This window comes from Siphateles boraxobius, unplaced genomic scaffold (genome assembly GCF_051911475.1).
Source record: "Siphateles boraxobius isolate OS27281-9 unplaced genomic scaffold, OSU_SipBor_1 41, whole genome shotgun sequence".
Lineage (NCBI taxonomy): Eukaryota > Metazoa > Chordata > Actinopteri > Cypriniformes > Leuciscidae > Siphateles > Siphateles boraxobius.
Window position 1 is genome coordinate 38,735,906 of NW_027509042.1, and position 20,100 is coordinate 38,756,005.

At 37.2% G+C, this 20,100-nt stretch overlaps 1 protein-coding gene across 1 annotated transcript in view; it reads right to left on the bottom strand.

Moving 5' to 3' along the window:
* Positions 1–20,100, bottom strand: part of kalrnb (kalirin RhoGEF kinase b) — an 82,156-nt gene that overhangs the window by 32,032 nt on the left and 30,024 nt on the right. Inside the window, exons 12-27 of the mRNA XM_077199552.1 lie at positions 19,861–20,033; positions 18,973–19,147; positions 16,033–16,228; positions 11,351–11,517; positions 9,772–9,891; positions 7,547–7,765; positions 6,193–6,342; positions 5,753–5,867; positions 5,520–5,635; positions 3,658–3,780; positions 3,341–3,523; positions 3,002–3,126; positions 2,686–2,752; positions 2,417–2,523; positions 1,377–1,446; positions 1,017–1,106 (exon numbers count right to left, since the gene is read on the bottom strand). Coding sequence (XP_077055667.1) covers positions 1,017–1,106; positions 1,377–1,446; positions 2,417–2,523; positions 2,686–2,752; positions 3,002–3,126; positions 3,341–3,523; positions 3,658–3,780; positions 5,520–5,635; positions 5,753–5,867; positions 6,193–6,342; positions 7,547–7,765; positions 9,772–9,891; positions 11,351–11,517; positions 16,033–16,228; positions 18,973–19,147; positions 19,861–20,033 — 2,196 coding nt within the window. The remainder of the gene's footprint in view (positions 1–1,016; positions 1,107–1,376; positions 1,447–2,416; positions 2,524–2,685; positions 2,753–3,001; positions 3,127–3,340; positions 3,524–3,657; positions 3,781–5,519; positions 5,636–5,752; positions 5,868–6,192; positions 6,343–7,546; positions 7,766–9,771; positions 9,892–11,350; positions 11,518–16,032; positions 16,229–18,972; positions 19,148–19,860; positions 20,034–20,100) is intronic.

Consider the following 20,100-nt stretch of genomic DNA (forward strand, 5'->3'; position numbering starts at 1 on the left):
GGGCACAATCTATCACCCACAGCCGGAGAAGTGGAAGTTGTGGATTTGGCCCCTGAAGGGGATCAACCCCTAAACTCTTGTCTCTCAACCAAGTTTGTTGAGAGAGTTGACCCCGTGAAGAAACTTTACAATTTAAAGTGGAGAGTCTTCACTTTATGGTGCAGAGGACACCAGTTGGACCCAGTTAACTGCCCGATAGCTTCAGTGCTGGAGTTCCTTCAGGATCGATTTTCTGCTTGTCTATCCACCTCAAGTCAAGTCACCTTTAATATAGTGCTTTTTTACAATATATATTGTTTCAAAGCAGCTTTACAGTCATAACAGGAAATAATGCAACAAAGTTTGTTTCGCATGCCTGTGAGCGACTTTCTTCAGCCAATCAGAAGCCGATGTTGCTTTGTTCCGGGCAGTATTCTGTATAGCTTCATCAGTATGCAGACACACGCCATTTGGTGATGTTACGCCAAACAGAAGTGGAATAGTTGCAAACGGGCTACAGATGCAGTACCGCTGAGGCGTTCCCCATAGCTTCGTCATCATGACGCAGCGTCTCGTTCCACTCTCAGGGAACCATGGTTACAGTCGTAACCAGAGACATTTTTTTTAAATGTCTTAAAAACGTGGATATGCAAACGTTAATAAAACATTCCATTTTTATCATTCTTCAAACAGTATGGGAACATTACTTTTTAATTTTCCACGAACATTTTATAACAAGTAGTTTAAAAAGTATTAGACAAATGTTTTTGTGCTAACATTTTGAGAACATTTTTAAAGAACAGATAACTTTGAACGAACATTCTATTAACATAACTGGAAGAACATTTGTTCATAAGAACCTTGCCAGAACATTAGCTAAAGTTCTGAAAACATTCCCTGTTAGCTGGGAGAGTAGACAGGGTGGGTGACAGCAGCTCTCTAGCACCCCCTGTCTGTTCTTTGAGTCATCTCTAGCTTCTCACCTCACATGCCACACAAACCTCCAAAATGAACTGAGAAAAAAAAAGCCGACTCACATCGAAGAACCTCCCGGCCTGGCCCTGGATGAGCTGACTGGAGTCAGGCTTGTTTTTGCAGTAGGTGACGTACATGTGAAATTTATCAGCCTTCAGAACAAGGAAAAAAATTAACACATTCCAGAAGCAACTGCTTATGAACATAAATAATTCACAGCTGAATTGATATTTTAGACCTTTCACACTTTAAATAATGATCAACAAAATGCAGAGTGGGCAAATTTCCCATTTTTACAGCCTCTTAGAACACACTGTTTTTTAAAAATTCAAATGGAGTAAAATGATGACGACTTGTCCATACTGAAATCACAAGATGTTAAAGACAAAAGAAAAAAAGACAATGATTCATCTGTATCTCACCCATGTGACAAAACAATGGCCCACATCTTCTGGAAGCTGCTCATAGTTTTCCAGCTCTTTAAGAAAAATGCTGCAAAAACAAAAAATTATGGTAAAACACAACTAGCTTTTTACACTTTCTGAAAAAATATGAATGTGCGCATCTTCGGAAAAATAGTGTGTAGTGAGTGGTTTCCATGCTGTTGATAGGGTGGTTGTTCCTAGTGAATAACCAATATTTGGTCATTTTGAGAATATCAGCATTAGCCAATGAACAACACTGATGAACATGATCATTCTGTTCTTTTGAAAGGATGAAATATTAAATTGTATCTATTAAATATAGTTTGGCACTTTGCATCAGCCAATCTGCTCTTGAGAGTGTTATTATAGTAATATTACTATTAAAGAATGTATTAATATTAATTATTATTTTTCATTTTTAAATGAGGAATATTGTTATGTTAATTATGTCATGTAATTTAGCTCTAGTTATTTAGCTTTTAAAAAATTCAAAAGTTTTTTAATTTCATTTTAGTTTTAGTAATTTTAGTGGTTTAACTTCAACTTAGTTGTTAGTTGCCAAGGTACCACTTCTAATTTTCATTTATGTTTTTTAAGTTTAAGTTTTTCATCTTATTTTTATAATATTTATTTTATTAATATAAAATGTTATATTGAATAACAAATATTTATTATATTTTATTAATATTATGTAATTATTTTAAAATTATATAATATTTATTTTAATTCAGCATTGTATCAATTAACAAAAACAATTTTTACATGCTTCTGTTTGAGTTAAAAATAACAAGGTAAAAACTGAGTCTCAAGTAAGTGCCGTACTTTAGGGTGGAAATGCACCAGCTAAGCAACTGCCATTGAGAAGAATGGGAATGCTAGATCTCCTTGGCAAACACTATTAATTACTCACATACTTACACAGGCCATCAAAGTTGCAGATCTACGAGCCATTGAAATGACAGCTTTACTGCTAAGCTATAGCGCCTATGCAAATCAATGTACATAAACCTGGATGTAAAGCCTGTTTGAAAACACACTTGTTGTGGAACTCATAAATCTCCTGAATATTCCCAAAGATCACATGTTCCTTATTCGCAATTCCAGATGGGATCTCTGCACCGCTCGTCATTTCCCAGTGAAAAGTCTGGGCATAAAAGCACAAGGAAGGTTAGTTCATCCTTACTTCACAATTCTTGTACAGTATAACTACGCAGCCTTGGATTATTGTTGCAATCAAAAGCCATGACTGTCTGAGATCACTGAGAAAACCTCTTAAGCTTCTCTTTAGCAGAAGAAACACTCTCACCTCCAAACATTCCTGTAGGTCTCGTACATAAGCTCTTTCTGTCTGGAGCAGTTCAGCCATAATATACCTACAGAGAGACCAGAAAGCCCCACTGAAAGCCCAGCAAATTACAGACATTCAAATGCAAAGAACGTCTGAGACAGCACTTCATAACACAAAGCTAATTGCTCAGGAAATGGTTTAGATTAAAAAGGATTTTGTGTGAAGAAGTTATTGATGCTGATATTTAGTTTGGGACAATCAGCTTAACCTGCGCACAGGAAGCTGGCAAGCACCATAAGGATTCTGAGTCATATTTAAAATCTTCATCACTCACTCTTTCTTTCTGGCAGATTTCTTCTTTTCCTCATTAACTTCATGGTCAGGGTCGTTGAGGTTGACCTCTGGGTCCGGGTGGGTCAGGCTGGCTGGAATAATGTCCAGCTCCAGATCTTTATTGTCCTGTTGGAGAAGTCAGAGGGAATGACAAAGATGTTGATCCAGGAATATTTTGCACTTGGTAAAATCACATTCTGCTACATACACCAAAAATCTTTTTAAGCGTGTTTTTAAGCTTTTTTTTAATATCTAATCTAAACTTTGAATTACTCATGTCATGATATAAAATTATGATTTATAAATAGGATGCATAAACTGGCTTTGCTTGGCATCTCACCTCAGAACACACTCCCAGCGTTCGATCCAAGGTGCAGCGGTACTGACCCATCCGCATGGAGAAGTCTCGGTACCGTCTGTCCACCGTGGACACCCACCTCTTGAGCTCGGTCACATGGACATGCCCTTTCTCCACTAAACTACCAGCTAGCTGGATCAACAGCTTCACCTTCTCCTGCGTTTGCTGAAAGTGAAGAAGAAGAATCTTCATAAAAATTCTGATTTTGTGTTCCAAGAAAGCATTCCAATTGGTAAAACAACATGACAGTGAATGAATTTTCAATAATCGTCATCATTGACTGTTGTCAATGTTTTTACCTTAGCGGAGACACGGAAATCTTCGTACTCTTTTAGTAGTTCCTGAGCTTTTTCGCTGGTATCACCAGGCGATGTGTGTGTGGATAGAAAATATTCTCCTGACTCCTGTAACCAGTCAATGGCCTGTGTAGAGGACAGAGTTTTAAATAGTTAAAAGTCATTTCATGTGTTTATTCACAATCTCTCCTCTCATTGGACAAGCATATTTCCATTTTGTACTAGATAAATGTCTAATTAATGGTTTAAACAAAAAGTTCCTAACCCTTTTCAAAAAGTAGTACGTTAATTGTATTGAATGTGCATTTGTACAGTACTTCAAATCTAGTACAGTATAATGATTTTTTAAAACTGTATTGAATTTTTTTAATGAAATAAATGACACTTAAAGGAATAGTTCACCCAAAAATGAAAATTCTGTCAGTATTTACTCACCCTCATGTTGTTCCAACCCCGTAAGAACTTCGTTCATCTTCGGAACACGAATTAAGATATTTTTGATGAAATCTGAGAGCTGGATCACTCCTCCATACTAGTCCATAGGCTTCTTCAGGGATTGAAACTTGCCAGCCCCGAAAAGTTATTAAAGACATTGCTAAAATATTCCAAGTGACTACAGTGGCTCAATCTTAAGTTTATCAAGCGACGAGAATACTTTTTGTGCGCAAAAAAAACCAAAATAACGACTTTATTTCAAATATTCATTTACTTCTCTGTGGGCCTCGAGTCAGTTCACTAGTGTAATAGCGTAAGCTTCTGTTGTTGTACGTCACACGCATCACCCAATGACCAGCGTCGGCCAATAGTGAGCCTACGTGTGACGTAGCTCTACGCAATCACACTACGTTAACTGACTAGAGGCCAACAGAGAATAAAGTTATTATTTTTGTTTGTTTTTGTGCACAAAACGTATTCTCGTCGCTTGATAAACTTAAGATTGAGCCACTGTAGTCACTTGGACTATTTTAACGATGTATTTAATAACTTTTCGGGGCTGGCAAGTTTCAATCTCTGAAGAAGCCTATGGAGGAGTGAGCCAGCTCTCAGATTTAATCAAAAATACCTTAATTCTTGTTCCGAAGATGTACGAAGGTCTTACGGGGTTGGAACAAAATGAGAGTAATTACTGACAGAATTTTCATTTTTGAGTACGATCCCTTTAAGTGAACTTAAAGAGAATACACTTTTTTAATGACTAAGTTACTTAACACACTTAAGTTCACTTAAAAAGTGCGCTTTGTAATAATGTCAAATTAAAATTTTATATTTATTTTATATTTAATATATTTAATATTTAAACTTTAAAGACATTTGAAATCATTGTGTTTTAAATATCTTTTGTTGTGCTTTAAAGAACCCCTTTTATGCGTTGACTAACAAACTAAAGCAGATGTACTGTAAAGTACTTGATTATAATTAAGTAGTACTTTATTCGATATTACATTTAAATTAAATACCTTGTAAATGTGCTAAATTGCAACTTCATTATTACAAATGTGCAATTACCAATATATTTAAATACATGACATACAGGTTTCAATAGAAATAACATTTAATACTTTCCCATAAATTCTTGTCAGTACATTTGGCAGTACACTATAACCATATTTCAAGGACAATAAAAGTAATTATGAAATTACATATAAAGATGAAATTAAGACCTACATAAGTGGGTTAAAAACACTACATTAAGTTTGCACTTAAGTATATTCTTTTATAGTCTTAACTATATTATTTCCGTAACAAATACTATTTTTAAAAGTATGCTTTAAAAAAGTAATAATTTTTCTTCAAAGACAAAACCAAAACCACCAATGTTATCGAATGCTTCAAAACATTTGCCTGTGTAAAACTCTCCGACTCACCTGTTTAGCGTGTCGTTCAAACAGAACGTACTGTTGGCACTGGTCTAAACGTCTTTTTTTCAGAGTCCAGAAATGAAGGACACGGTTTTCCCTCTGTAGCAGCTCACTCAGAATGGCTAAACATAAAAAAAACACACAAGACAACATCAATGCACAATTACAAACATTCAGGCACAATCGCATACAGACCAACTGTATATTTTGCAGGTATAATGGCTTTAAGCAGTCCTGACCTTTGACTTGGGACTCAGTGGCTCGATTGTGGGTGGCGACCCCAGGCATGCTCACATTGTTTCGATGGATGTATTTGAGAAAGACCTCTGCGTTACGACGAGCTAATGTACACGCCTAGAACCAGAGAAATAAAACATTCCATAGAGTCAGTGCACATAAGCCTAAACTGTACAGTGACTTCTTCATTTACCATGTTGATAGCAAGTGAAGTTTTAGGAGTGTTGAGGAAATATTTTAGTCAACGTTTCTTTATTACAAATGAAAATATTTTTTACATGCTGTGACCTATTTTAACTGACACACATGTGGTCACATATGGTGAAATGTTGCTGCAGATGCAGTTTTTAAAAATATAAAAAGGACAAATTGGTGAGAGAGCTGATGAGCTTCTGTTGTTGCAGGTGTTTTGAGTCTGAGTATGTGTGGGTGTGAGGTGTACCTTGAGAAAGGCTTCTTTCTGCTCCAGGTGTTTGTTGATGAGAGGGCTGACGTGGTCAGTCTCTGCCATTGAGCCCAATTTATCATGACCTCCGCACCAGTCCTCCTCTCTCCTGTACTCCAGTTCCAGACTCTCCAACACATTACATACCTGAGGTAGACATACACTATGTTACACACATACAAAGTAGCATCACAAAGCTTAATTTTAGTCTCTGTATGGTTTTCAGTAGTCAGTCAGAGAGCAGGGTGACCAATCACAGATATACAGTAATGGTAATGTATTTAATACAATACAATGTAAGGACAGTAAAGATACCTATAAAATTGCCTAAATTAAAAATATTTATTGCATTCATTAGTGAAAAAAAAAATAGTGTGTATTTTCGGAGGATGTTGGAACTGACTCTAGGGGGAGCTAACATTTCTGTTAAGGTACAAATGAGCATGATTATTGGGCGATAATATCAAAATACCAAATCAATGTACCTTTAAGGCAAGTCGTTCTTCAATGCCAATGGCTCTTTTATCTCAAAGGATCTCATGTGACTCCATGTGAAGTGCCAGCAATGCATATGGGCTTTATCTATGAACTGTATTTTTAGATTTTTAAAAGCATACTTTATTACCACAGGTTAGACTAATATACACTACCATTCAAAAGTTTGTGGACAGTAAGATTTTATTGATTGATTGAAATCAATACTTTTATTCAGCAAGGATGCTTTAAACTGGCCAAAAGTGACAGTAAAGGTTCAAGTAAAATGTTCCAAAAAATAAAATAAATGCTGTTTCTCTGAACTTTCTATTCATCAAAGAATCATGGACAAAATGCATCCCAGTTTCCACAAAGGATTTAAGCAGCACAACCGGTTTCAACATAATTACAAAGAAATTATATTTAAGCACCAATTTAACATATTAAATTATAATAATATTACTGTTTTACTGTATTTTTGATCAAATAAATGCAGCCATGGTGAACATAAGAGACTTATTTCTAAACATTACCGTTCAAAATTTCTGATTGTTTAGAAATTTTTTAGTTCACAACTCAAAAGTGAGCCCAAAAGTGAACTCAATGTATACTGCAAAAGGAGTACATTTTCAAATGAGGTACTAAAAATCCCACAGGGCATCTTAAAAATGCAGCGCTAATGGCGTGAGGCAAAAAACCATGACATTTACTGCAATGGCCAAAGACATCCATCTGGTTCACATGTACATATAATTTTTTCATCTAAAAAAAGTCTGATAACCCATTTAAATTGATATTTACAGGTTTATCACACAATCTCAGCCACTAACACTTGTTGGCATTAATGGTAACCATGACAAACTCCATTACAACCCACCTGTTCAGATGTCTTGTAGAAGGCCACAGAGGCATTAACCAGCTTTAATCTGTCCTCCATCTTCAGCATGAGGGTTTGCCAGTGCAGGGCCACGGTCTCCGCGCAGGCCCGGACGGCGTCTGGGTCATAGTGACCCGCCTGCAACAGCAGCTCCGCTCTCTGCTGGAGCTGCAGGGCGCTCTGGTGGGTGCGCTGGAGGGAGTCGGCGTGGAGCAGAGACTGTGGGCAAAGAGAGGGACTTTCAAGTAGGGGTAAATAATTAACAATATTTAACAATGTGGAAGCTGACATTAAACATGTCACTCACTTTGCAAAAAAAAAAAGTTCTTGAGTTCACACTTTCACTTACTGATGTAGCCTAGTATAATGTAATTATAATGGGTCTTATCTTTCTGTGATATAATACCGTAGTTAAGCAATATTACACAACAAGCATGCTATTTTTTCAGAATATCAACATAGATTTTTTTTTAAACAGTTGAATAAACAAGAAGTAAATATTGTGAGTTACATTTTAGACACTCTGCTTTTTGCTCAATTTAAAATTGTACCAAACTGAGTTTTACAGCGAAACTGTTGTGCGTCTCCAAGCAACACACAGTGGTGCTTTGTTGCTAAATGAATCAGTGTATTTGAACGAATCATTGATTCAATGATCCACTTATCATTAACCAACAGGCTGTGTCTGAAATCACAGCTCCAATCAATAGGGCACTATTTGAGGGGGCAGCCATTTGTAGTGTTGTCCGAAACTATAGTGGACGTATCGAGTGCACTCTTTCAATCCCATAATGCACCGCAAAAGGTACAAACGATGTATGCTCAACGGCTAGAGAATACCCATAATGCACTGTGAAGGTCATGCCGAATGAATTCTTGGTCTCTTCAGAAGATTGGGTTCGCAACTGCATCATCCATCCATCTATTTTCCAAACCGCTGGTCTAATGTGGGTACAGCGTAATATCATACAGGTATAAATGATTTTTTAATTGATTATTAAATTGTTTAATTAAGGTTTATACATGCTAGTTTCCATGCTAATGTAGGGAATAGTGAATACGGGTATAGGGGGCGATTTCGAACACAGGCACAGTCATTTGCTGAATGAATCAGCCATTTGAACGAATTGGTTGAATAAATGACTCACTCATTAAGACTGTGACCTTAGAATTAGATTTCTGCAGTGTATATTATTATAATTGAATTTATTGATTAAATGTAAGAATTTGACATAAGATGATGCATGCATAAATCTAATAAAAAATAAATAAATATATATATATAGATATAATATTGGCAAATTATCTTTGTTCCAGAAAAAATAGAAATAAAACAATTTTTTCAATATTGCACACCCTTACTTTCAAGAAGTGGCTCATTTTAATTCTTGAGGTGTACTTAAATTAATTTAGTTAACTGCCAGGACCGCAGAAGAGGCGGGTAAGGTCACAGAGGGGCTCCTTAGGAGGGCAATTAAGACTCATTCAGTTAGACGTCCTGCCGTTCAAAGCCAAAACAATCAGCGGTGAAGCACAGTCTGATGCTTTCACAAGAGCACGTGCTGGATGAATAAAACTAGCAGCCTAAATTCGCCCATTTGTTTGGCATCGCAAATATGAGTTGATGAAAAGTGGTACTTGGCCTGAAAAGTTTGAGAACCACTGCTGTAGATGATTAAAACATATATTTGGCGGAAGGGAAAATTTGGCCAATACTCAGCACTGACTTCCTTTGATTTAGAGAGGCTGCCGTTAGTGGAGAATTATACGCAGCAATTTGCTGAATTAAAACCCGGTCTTCATTTTGGACTAATGTGCTTCTTACTGCTCATAAATTTGCGGAGTAATTGTTGTTTTTTTCTAAAACTCAGAAAAAATCAACTCAGCTGTTCGGTTTTCCATGCCTTTGTTGAATATAACGAAGTGAGGCATTATAATTTATAGATCAATTTATCTTCTGTTTATGATAGATTACAACAACAATGAGAACCTGTACTAACATTCCCCAAAATTTGTTTATTACCACCTGCAGGGTTAAATAAATAATCTGTTTTATATTAACAAAAAAAGTATTTCCTAATTGCAGGTAATAATGTACACAAGGTTTAATATTTAATAATAATGTTCATATTACAGTATGTTATAGCAGATTCAGCTGCCCCCTGCTGAATCTATTAAGCAAAATATATGTGTGTGTTAGTGTGTGTGAGAGAGAGAGTGTGTACCTCGATGGCGAGCTGAAACTGTTCATGCTCTCTCTGAAGTTGTTCCGCCTCAGACAGGGAACCAGCATTCGTTGTGCTTGCCGTCAGCATGGATTCACCATTACGGATCCAACCCAGCACCTGCACAGATCATCACACGCATGTAAATGATCATGCACGTGTATGCAAATGCCCACACACACACGGCCATGTGACAAAACAGGCTACAGAAGTGAAACATGAAAGGCAATCAATTATTTCGGATTAATCTGTTAACATATTCAGAGGTATTCATTTAGGGTTTGGTGTAGCCTCCTGTTTTTTCCCTTTTCTGACAAAATTTTTGAAATGTGTTTTCCTTGCTGTAACTTAATGTCTCAACACTGTCAGATACAGAAATAATATGCCATGTCAAATAATAAATATTTGCAAATCTAGCATTCAACTATTAATGTACACTATATGATGGCTTCCCAACCGATATTCAGCTCCATCTATTGAATTGTTGCCACTGTCAGCAGCTATTTTGTTTTACTGGTGTTGTTAGCTACTAATTAGACTTTTAAAATAAGGCATGATATAAGTTCACATCACTTTTATTCAAGTTAAGTGATTAACTGATCACATTTTACAGTGTGTATGTATATATATGTGTGTGTGTGTGTGTGTGTGTGTGTGTGTGTGTTACACTGAAGACTGGGTATTTTGAACAGATTTATGACATGACTTATGCAAAATAAATACATGGTGGTATAAATAAAATGCAAATTCTATTCCAAATCTAATCTAATCCAAAACTATTACTAGTTTTACAATTTTGGGGTTTTTAATGACCCTTTTTGTTCTCTCTGGACTTTTTAGTACGTCTATTTTTGTTAATTTTATTGTACTTTTTATTTATTTTAAATATTTATTGATGGTCTGAGGTCAGTAAATAAGATGATTTGTTTGAAGAATATTCTAGTTAATATCTCTGATTCATATCGAAGTGGAAATGCTGCCATTTCTTCAAAACTAATGGCAAACTGTTCACCGTTTCGTTCCATATCTCAAGAATCAGTAAAATGTGCAGAAACATTAAAGCTGAGCTGGAGGGAGTCCCCACTCCCACATTATGTAACACCCTGCCTACATTTACATTAATGTTCTAACCAAACTGATGTGCAAGAAAGTACATATAGAAATAAGATATAACATAATTAATTAAAGAGCAAAGATAAAGCTGAGAGGTCCCGAGATGACAGCACTGCCAATAAGAAAGCAATGCTGTCTATGAAATACTGCAAGTGAATTGACTGATTCATTTTTCTGAAATGCAGGGCTGCAGTCTCCACCCACGCACTGCCAGAGTCTGGATATGAGTGACAGTGTGTGTGTGTGTGTGTGTGTGCGCGCTCAAAGTGTCAACGATAAAGGCAATTAGCTGGGCACTCAGTACTCAGGGCTAATGGCATCAGTCAGAATCTTGGACATTAGCACTGCACAGGCTTTTTTCCCTGAAATCAGGCGTTCCTCATGACATTACGATGAGTGTGACTTTAAGTAGGGTCCCGAAATGAGAGCATGAGCTGAGATGTATCAATTTGTTTTAAACACACACCTGTTTGACCTCCGCCTGAAGGTGTCGTAGCTGCAAGCACTGCTCCAGACGTTTGTGTGTGTGTTCTGCGCTCACTTCCAGCTCATGCTGCTTTTCATTCAAGAACTCCAGCAGCTCTTGAATTTTTGCCGCCAAATCAACGTCTTTTTCTCCGGTGAGTTCCATACCTAAAAAATACACACATATTGTAATAACGCATATACACATTTACATTTCTTCTAGTATATGACTTTTACTGCATGGATAATAGTCAAGTCAAGTCACCTTTATTTATATAGTGCTTTATGAAATACAGATAACAATCTGTAAAATCGTTTAAAGCGCCTTTAGAGTGATAACAGAAAAATTACGTCGAAAAAATTGGCTGTTGTTCAGCTGAAGTCAGTTCAGCGTTGATTCAGTTGTAAACATCATCAATTATTAAATGAGTTCATTTCATCTATAAAGCAGTTCTGCAAAAAATGATGTCATTGTTCAGATCTCATACACCAGCGTCTGTTCAGATCTCACACACCTGCGTCAGTACAGTAAGGTCAATAATATTGTTGAATATTAAATGTCCCCAACTAAGCATTCCTGAGACGACAGTGACAAGAAACACAAACTCCATCGGGTGACAGAATGGAGAAAAAAAACGTAGTCAGGGGCTAGTTCTCCTCTGGCCAATGAATGAACACGGTGTGAATATGATTAGATAATAAACAATAATAAAATATCAATCTAAGTAGCATCTGTAAACAAATGATGCTGTTTTTTTTTAAATATCATGTTCCACAAACATTTGACAACAAGAAAGTCTCCAAATACTGTTTGTCTTCTTTGTGAGTAGTATATTTGTACTATCATTTCATCTTTATCATCACCAAACAAACTTTTTTTGTAAAATGTTTTGCTTGAAAAGTGCTATACATGTCCAGTGTTGTAGTACTTCAGTTCACATCAAGTCTGAGTCCAAGACAATATTTTTGAGACTTGAGATGAACTTAAGTCTGAGTCTGGTCTTATTCAGACTCAAGTATTGCAAGTATTTAGTATTTGCAAATATTTACACTTTTTCCCATTCAAAACAATATGAGTGCCGCATCTTGTGTTATTCTATAGTCTTTGCCATTTAGTCACCTAGGTGACTACAGCCAGAGTCAGCAAGAAGATTTAAAAATATGGACATTTTCAGAGACAGGTATTTCAGAAACTCAACAGATATGAAATATGATCAGTAAGAGAAAAACGCTGTTAATGAAAAGACGAGCACTGGACTGCTGCAGGTTAGTGGGGAAATATATTTCTTTACTATTCAGAATGCACAGTTGGAAAGAAAATATATTTATAGGAACATTTCAGCAGGTTCAAGATAATTCATGTTAACACAGAGAACATGATTCATTGTTTTAATCAATTGACAACCATAGTAATAATCACCGTTCTCATGTATGTATGTGCGCTGAACGCCGTTTCCGGAAACTCCCGAGTTGTATTAGGTAAAATGTGGAAACAGTTGTGCAAGTAGTTCATTTTCTTTCCTCTGTCCAGCAGGGGGCGCCCTGCTGTGAACAACTATGTCTCAGGCCTCCTCTGAAGGTCTCCATCTCAGCGAGGAGTTATTATGGCATGTGAGCGGGGAAGGTGTCAGACAGTGAAGCTGTGTGATGGAATGTCCCAGCTGCCCAGCAGAGCGTCAAATGCATGGCATCGATCATATGCGTGTGTCTGTAACTGCATTAGTGTGTGACAGACAACCAGCGTCTGTGTAAGTGCTTGTGAGACAGAGATTCCTCTCTGCAGATACAACACAGGGCGTTTTAACCTCCTTCTACTAACCCTTACATCACCCCACTTATCCTCAGCTACCTGCCCGTGGGCTGTCTCCATGACAACCTCACAGCGGGCCACAGGAGTTGGTTCCCATGGGAACGCGATGCGTGAGTGACAGGACGGCCTCTGCAGTATCCCGAGCATCCTCGCAGCAACCCAACAATGAGCGATGGAGTGTGTCCGAGGAACCCCAAAGTGACGAGCGAAGGACCCTGTCACCATGGAAACCTTGGTATAGGGGATGTAAAGGGGGGTTTCCATAGCAACCTCATCCCTGCATACAGAGTTAATAGTTTGAGAGATCCCAGAGCTGTCTGGAGCTCCGTCTCCCTTCACTTCTTCCAATCCATTTCATCTTCTCTTGCTGCCATACACACATTTTCCATCCTTATCTTTCCACCCAATTCTCCAATTCTCTCTCTTCCTCTTTCATTACACGTATCTAAGACAGCCCATAATGTGGGTAGCAGCTTTCTGCTGGTGTGCCCCTGGTAACTGTCAATAAAATACAACAGAGCACGGAGGAGTGAAGCGATGACTGATTCACACTCTTTTATATCACCACTGAACACCAACTCAACATCACTCCTGCGTTCTTCTCATCTCTCACTGGCCCTTACAGCAGACATAAGCCAACTCTCTTACTGCCATAAAGGCTGGTTCACACTGACTCAACAAACAGCCCATATTTAAACATTGAAAAGTAGGCTGTTGGATGTAGAGTGCTCACGCTACTCCAGCAAGCTTTGCTTTAAAAGGTCATTATTACTGGTGAAACATAAATTATTTTCTCATCACATGGCGTGAGAGAGAAGAAGCTTATAATAAAAGAGAAGCACTCTGGCATGTGCACAAATAAAAAACGGACAGTGGATTAAGGACAGCAGGTCAGCGATAAAATCATCTATATGTGCAATATAATAAGATCCATAAAGGATGAAGATCCATATCCATAAAGGATATATATATATATATATATATATATATATATATATATATATATATATATATACCTTATTCTGTATACTGTATGTACAAACTACAAAGGTATCTACATATATCAATATATATGATAAATATACACACATACACACGTATATATACAGTATGTATATATATATATATATATATATATATATATATATATATATATATATAGTGTGCTATCAATTAAAAAATTAAGTAATTCATCTGTCAAAAAAAATCTGTAATTAATCGCACCTAACATTACAGTTATATTTTTTTATTGTAATCATTTCACACGGGCATTTTGTCAAAATCTTTAGTTTTTGCGTGCTGTCTGATACGGCAATCTGTGTGCATGAGTCACGTGTGTCACACAGACAGGAGATTCACAGACGCACACCAGTACTGCACTGAGTTCTCTTCTGTGTCTTGTCTATATGCGCTTGAATGGTTGCATGAATAAGAGCATGGACATATAATTGAAACGCGTAAAACTGAAAAAAAAAATGGCACGTTAATTTTGACAGCCCTAACATATATATATAGTTATAATAAATGGGTTAGTGCTGTCAATTTAAAATAATTTGGTAAATGTAATGCGATTAATTATAAGTAGTTTATTAAGAAATGCAATACATAATTAATGCAATTATTGTTAACTATAACTGAAACTATTAAACAATGTTTTTGGTTAAGTTAAATAAATCTGAATATATGGAGCAGGCTGATAGGTCTTAACTCAAACTGCTTGCAATCACATCGTTATCTATAGGGCACCCCTGATTGGTTCCTGCTGTATCAGTAGCCAATGACCTTGCATGCTCAACCTTCAAATACTTGGTTAGGATTTGCTGTAGCTGTGCAGCGCTTTCAGAAACCATCCATCTTCCCAAACTCCACCTGTATAGATCTGCTACAGGTAATTCATGTACACTATATTGTACAGCAGCAGCATGTCTTACTTGCTCACAGCAGCGTGTCGTGTTTGTATTGGCAGTAGCAAGTCCCGTACTTGCTCTGTAGTAGCAGCAGATCTATTCCGCCAACACCAAATATATCATCAATCAACATTGTCATACCAATTACCATGCCAAATACGCAGAGAGTTGTAATGACAGAACTACAAAAATTAGGCTACTGAAACTAAAACTGAAATAAATGTAAATTAAAAGCTAAAAGGAAATATTTTAAAAAGTAATAAAAATTACAAAAACTAAAATTAGAACATTGCACCAGACTCATATACAGATCCCAGTATAAGGGGTCTTTTTTACCATCAAAGCAAATAAAGCTTGAAGTATCAACTTCATGTTTTTCTCCACAGGCAACGTGCCTCACAAACCACACTTACAGAGAGCAGACAGCACAAAATGAAACAGAACGCGGGGTGTTGAGAAGGAATGCAAGAACATGTTCTGTGTGAAGGGCCTTTTGTCTACCGCAGACAGATATGGATTGCTGTGGACTGTACACTTGTGATAGGCTTATGTTCAATTACATGGAAATAAAACAAACAATGCATTGACTTCTAAAGTCGTTTTTTTGTGTGATGTCTATTCAATGATTTTGCACAATCTGCCACGGTAATGTCTTTAGATTATTTATGAACATCTTCAGTATCCATAACTATTGATTCAAGTGATTAATTCCTAATTAACTGAATTCCAATTTTCCTGATAATTTCTGTTTAAGTGAGATTATGTAAAAGATTCCATGACCCGACAAACACAAAGTGAACATCGGTAAACCAAGCGTGAAACCAATGGTGACGCCAGCACAGCAACAACTGCCAACAAACACCAGGACCCAACAGAATCCTGCAAGTGTAGTATGAAACTATTACGCTCTCTCTCGGACACTTCACTCTGTCTCTACATCTCTAGTATCTCTGAGCAGCTCCTCACCTGAAGCCTGGACCTCCATGATGTACTGGTGGAGATCCTGTCCCTGCTGTATGACCTCATAGGTCATGTTGTTCATGGCGAGTTTGCGCTCAGTGTGTCTGTGTAGTCTTTGTTCAGCCAGCGTGAGTTCCTCCGTGTTGAAATCAGAAGCCTGTCGCATCAAATCTTGTTTCCATGCATCCAGCTCACCCATCACCTACAAAACAGACACCATTTATTACCAGTTTAAACTCATATTCATGAAATAATAAACAACATCTATTCAATATAATGAAAAAAAGTATATGAAAAGCTAAATTAAATTGTCATTAAAGTCCTATATGTTTCACGTGTGAGACACAGACCAGAATTTAATCGCTGAAAATGTTTACATGCATTCTAACTCTTACTATTAGGCACATTCAATTATTTGCTCACAAATCAGAATTATCCTGTTCAACGCTTTATAAAATTTGTTCACAGTGGTTAAAGGGATAGTTCACCCAAAAATGAAAATTCTGTCAGTAATTACTCCCCCTCATGTTGTTCCAACCCCGTAAGACCTTTGTTCATCTTCGAAACAGGAATTAAGATATTTTTGATTAAATCTGAGAGCTGGATCACTCCTCCATACTAGTCCATAGGCTTCTAAGGGATTGAAACTTGTTCCCCGAAAAGTTAAAGACATCGTTAAAATAGTCCAAGTGACTACAGTGGCTCAATCTTACGTTTATCAAACAACGAGAATACTTTTTGTGCGCAAAAAACAACAAAAATGACGACTTTATTTCAACTATTCATTTCCTTCTCTGTGGGCCTCGAGTCATTTCACTAGTATAATAGCGTAAGCTTCTGTTGTTGTACGTCACACGCATCACCCAATGACCAGCGTCGGCCAATAGTGAGCCTACGTGTGACGTAGCTCTACGCAATCACACTACGTTAACTGACTAGAGGCCAACAGAGAAGGAAATGAATAGTTGACAAAGTCGTTGTTTTTGTTTTTGCGCACAAAAAGTATTCTCGTCGCTTAATAAACTTAAGATTGAGCCACTGTAATCACTTGGACTATTTTAACGATGTCTTTAATAACTTTTCGGAGCGGCAAGTTTAAATCCCTGAAGAAGCCTATGGAGTGATCCAGCTCTCAGATTTCATAAAAAATATCTTAATTCGTGTTCTGAAGATGAACGAAGTTCTTACGGGGTTGGAACAACATGAGGGTGAGTAATTACTGACAGAATTTTCATTTTTGGGTGAACTATTCCTTTAACAGCTTACTGGAGCAATGCAGAATAAAACTAAAGTGAATGTGAACTAAAACTAAATGCTGTATAAAACTAAACTTTCGGTAATTGAAATAAAGCTGAATTTTTTATATATATATATATATACATATATACACATACACACACACACATATATGGTAAAGCAAAAATTAAATTAAAACTTATCAAAATGACAAAATTCACCAAATCTTAAACTAAAAACCATATATATAAAGATGAAGTAAAAACCTATTAAAATATTAATGAATACTGTAATACTGTAATACTATACTGTATATAATACCAAAATAACATTGCACATAAGGCAAAGATTATCAGTAGATAAAAACTTTGTCTGTCACACAAAAGCATGGATAGCTTCAGAAGACTAAAGTGAAGACAGTGTATTAGTCAGATGGACCACTGCTGTGATACTGAATTGGTGCATTTGTTTCTTTCTTTTCTTTCCTTTTTTGAAGCTTGACAGCCCTAGGGCCCTATCTTGCACCCAGCACAATTGACTTTGTACACCGATGCATGTATCATTCCTATTTTGCACCCGACGCACAGCAGACTTTTCCCTCCACAGACACACGTCGGTAAATTAGGGAATGAACTTGCGCTCCCGGGGGCGGTTCAGTGGAAAGAGGCGGCATGTTCCAACACAAACGCTATTTTGCAGTTTCAGAAAACAATTCCGCCACAGACCAGGAAAAACCTAGTCTAAAGTCAGTGGTGCGTTATTCAGATGCTATTTTAAGGGCGCAGCATGCTTGGCCATAATGTAGTGTGTGCACAACGCGCATACACTTTGCTACTCTCATTTACACAGACGCAGCAGTTCCCATTTTTGCAAACCATACATAATTACAAAGAAAAATATTACCACACGCAGGAAATCATTGTGGTGTCCATGAAGATGTGAAAACATAGGCATAAATCTAGTTTACACATTTACCCAAATTATTATACACCCATTTAACCGAAGCTAATTTGGCTGGGTTTCTCCCATCTCCATACAATGTCACTTTTCCGTCTTTTACGGCCCTGATGAGAACGTCGGTCTCCTTGACTGTGAACCGCTCCTGGCGTGTGCCTGGCAAATCCGCCATCATAATAGCAATCTGGCATGGAACAAGCATGCATGCTTTTAAAGGGAATGTGAGATGACGTTCTAATTGGTTAATTGCACGTTATGCCCAAAAAACACACCTATGAGTAATGTAGCTACTTCAGACCAACCCATTTTAGATTTGCGTCATGCGCAAGAGTCATTTATCCTGGCGGTATAATAGCAACAGTGTCCAAGATCCGCTCACCAAGTAACTTGCGTTTTGCATTTGATACTTGCGTTTCAATAGTTAAAATAGGGCCCCTAGTCTTCATTTGCTTTCATCATATTGAAAAGAGTAGGCAGGATATTTCCAAAATAAATCACCTTTGGTGTTCCACAGGAGAAAGTAAGCCAATCAAGTTTGGAACAACATGCGGGTGAGTAAATGATGGCAGAATTTTGTGGTGAACTATGAGATACAAACAACACTCCTAAATCCAAAAAACTGATTAAAACAAATTTAACATAATACACAAACATATATACAGATGTGCAAATGCAAATGGCGCACAAGCATATCTGTTGAAATAAAGTTGCATTAATAAGGAATGGCCATCAAACAAACACACACACACACACCTCCAGGGCGTACTGTTCAAATATACGGAGCTGCAGGAAGATGTCCAGTTTGATCCTGCGCTCATGAAAAAGCTCCTCCATATGAGCCTGAGCCTCATCCAACTGCTGTAGAACACCCTCGATATGAGCCACGGAGCTGGCATGAGGCAGCTTATTACAGGCCAACGCTGAGTCTCTGTTTGAGCACACACAAACCCACACCAAAACATCCAAGAGCAAATCAATATCAGTAGAGGGCATGTTAATCCAGAACCAGTATATAACAGCATGCCATCACATGTAAAGACATGTTCAAAAGTAATCTAATTTCAATGGTCCACTTTAGACATTCTACTAACTATAAGTAACTTTGCAACTAAAGGTCAACTAACTCTCATTAGAGTATTGGTCAACTGTAGTAGACTGTTAGGTTAGGGTTAGGTGTTAGTAGAATAAGTTGACATCTAGTTGCAAAGTTACTTATAGTCAGTAGAATGTCTGTTTGGGAGCATCAAAATAAAGAGTTAGCAGATATAAAGCAGATAGTCCACTAATACTTTAATGAGAGTTCGTTGACATGTAGTTACTATAAGTTACTTATTGTTAATAGAATGTCTAAAGTGGCCCATCAAAATAAAGTGTTACTGAATATTATTAAAATTGATCGGAAACCAAAAAATGTTGGGGCTGTAGCCTAGTGGTTACCAGATTTGGTCTTGAGACTTAAGTGCTGACCACCTAAGTTCTTTTGTGCTAAACCCTGTACTTCACAACTGTGTTACTTTTTCAAGGCTGTTGCAAGTATCATGTTAGGAATAATTTTGGTAACTTCTGGAATGGAAAATATGAAAAGACAAGAGTTGGGTTATGATGAAATTCTGTACAATAGGAGCATGTTGTCAAACTCACCGCAGATGCTGAATAAGCTCCTCCCCCTCTTTGATGACATTGATTGTGGCATCCAGAGTGCTGCTCTGCTGCTGCTGAAACAGTCTGATCAGCTCCTGAACAGCATCCACAGACTCAGAGTTCAGCACCGGCTCTACAAGAGTCTTCTGAAAGTCCTCCATCCATGACCACAGCTAGAAACAGACAGGACAGATATATAGACAGACACATAAGTCAGACAGATAGTTGTTTGTGTAACTG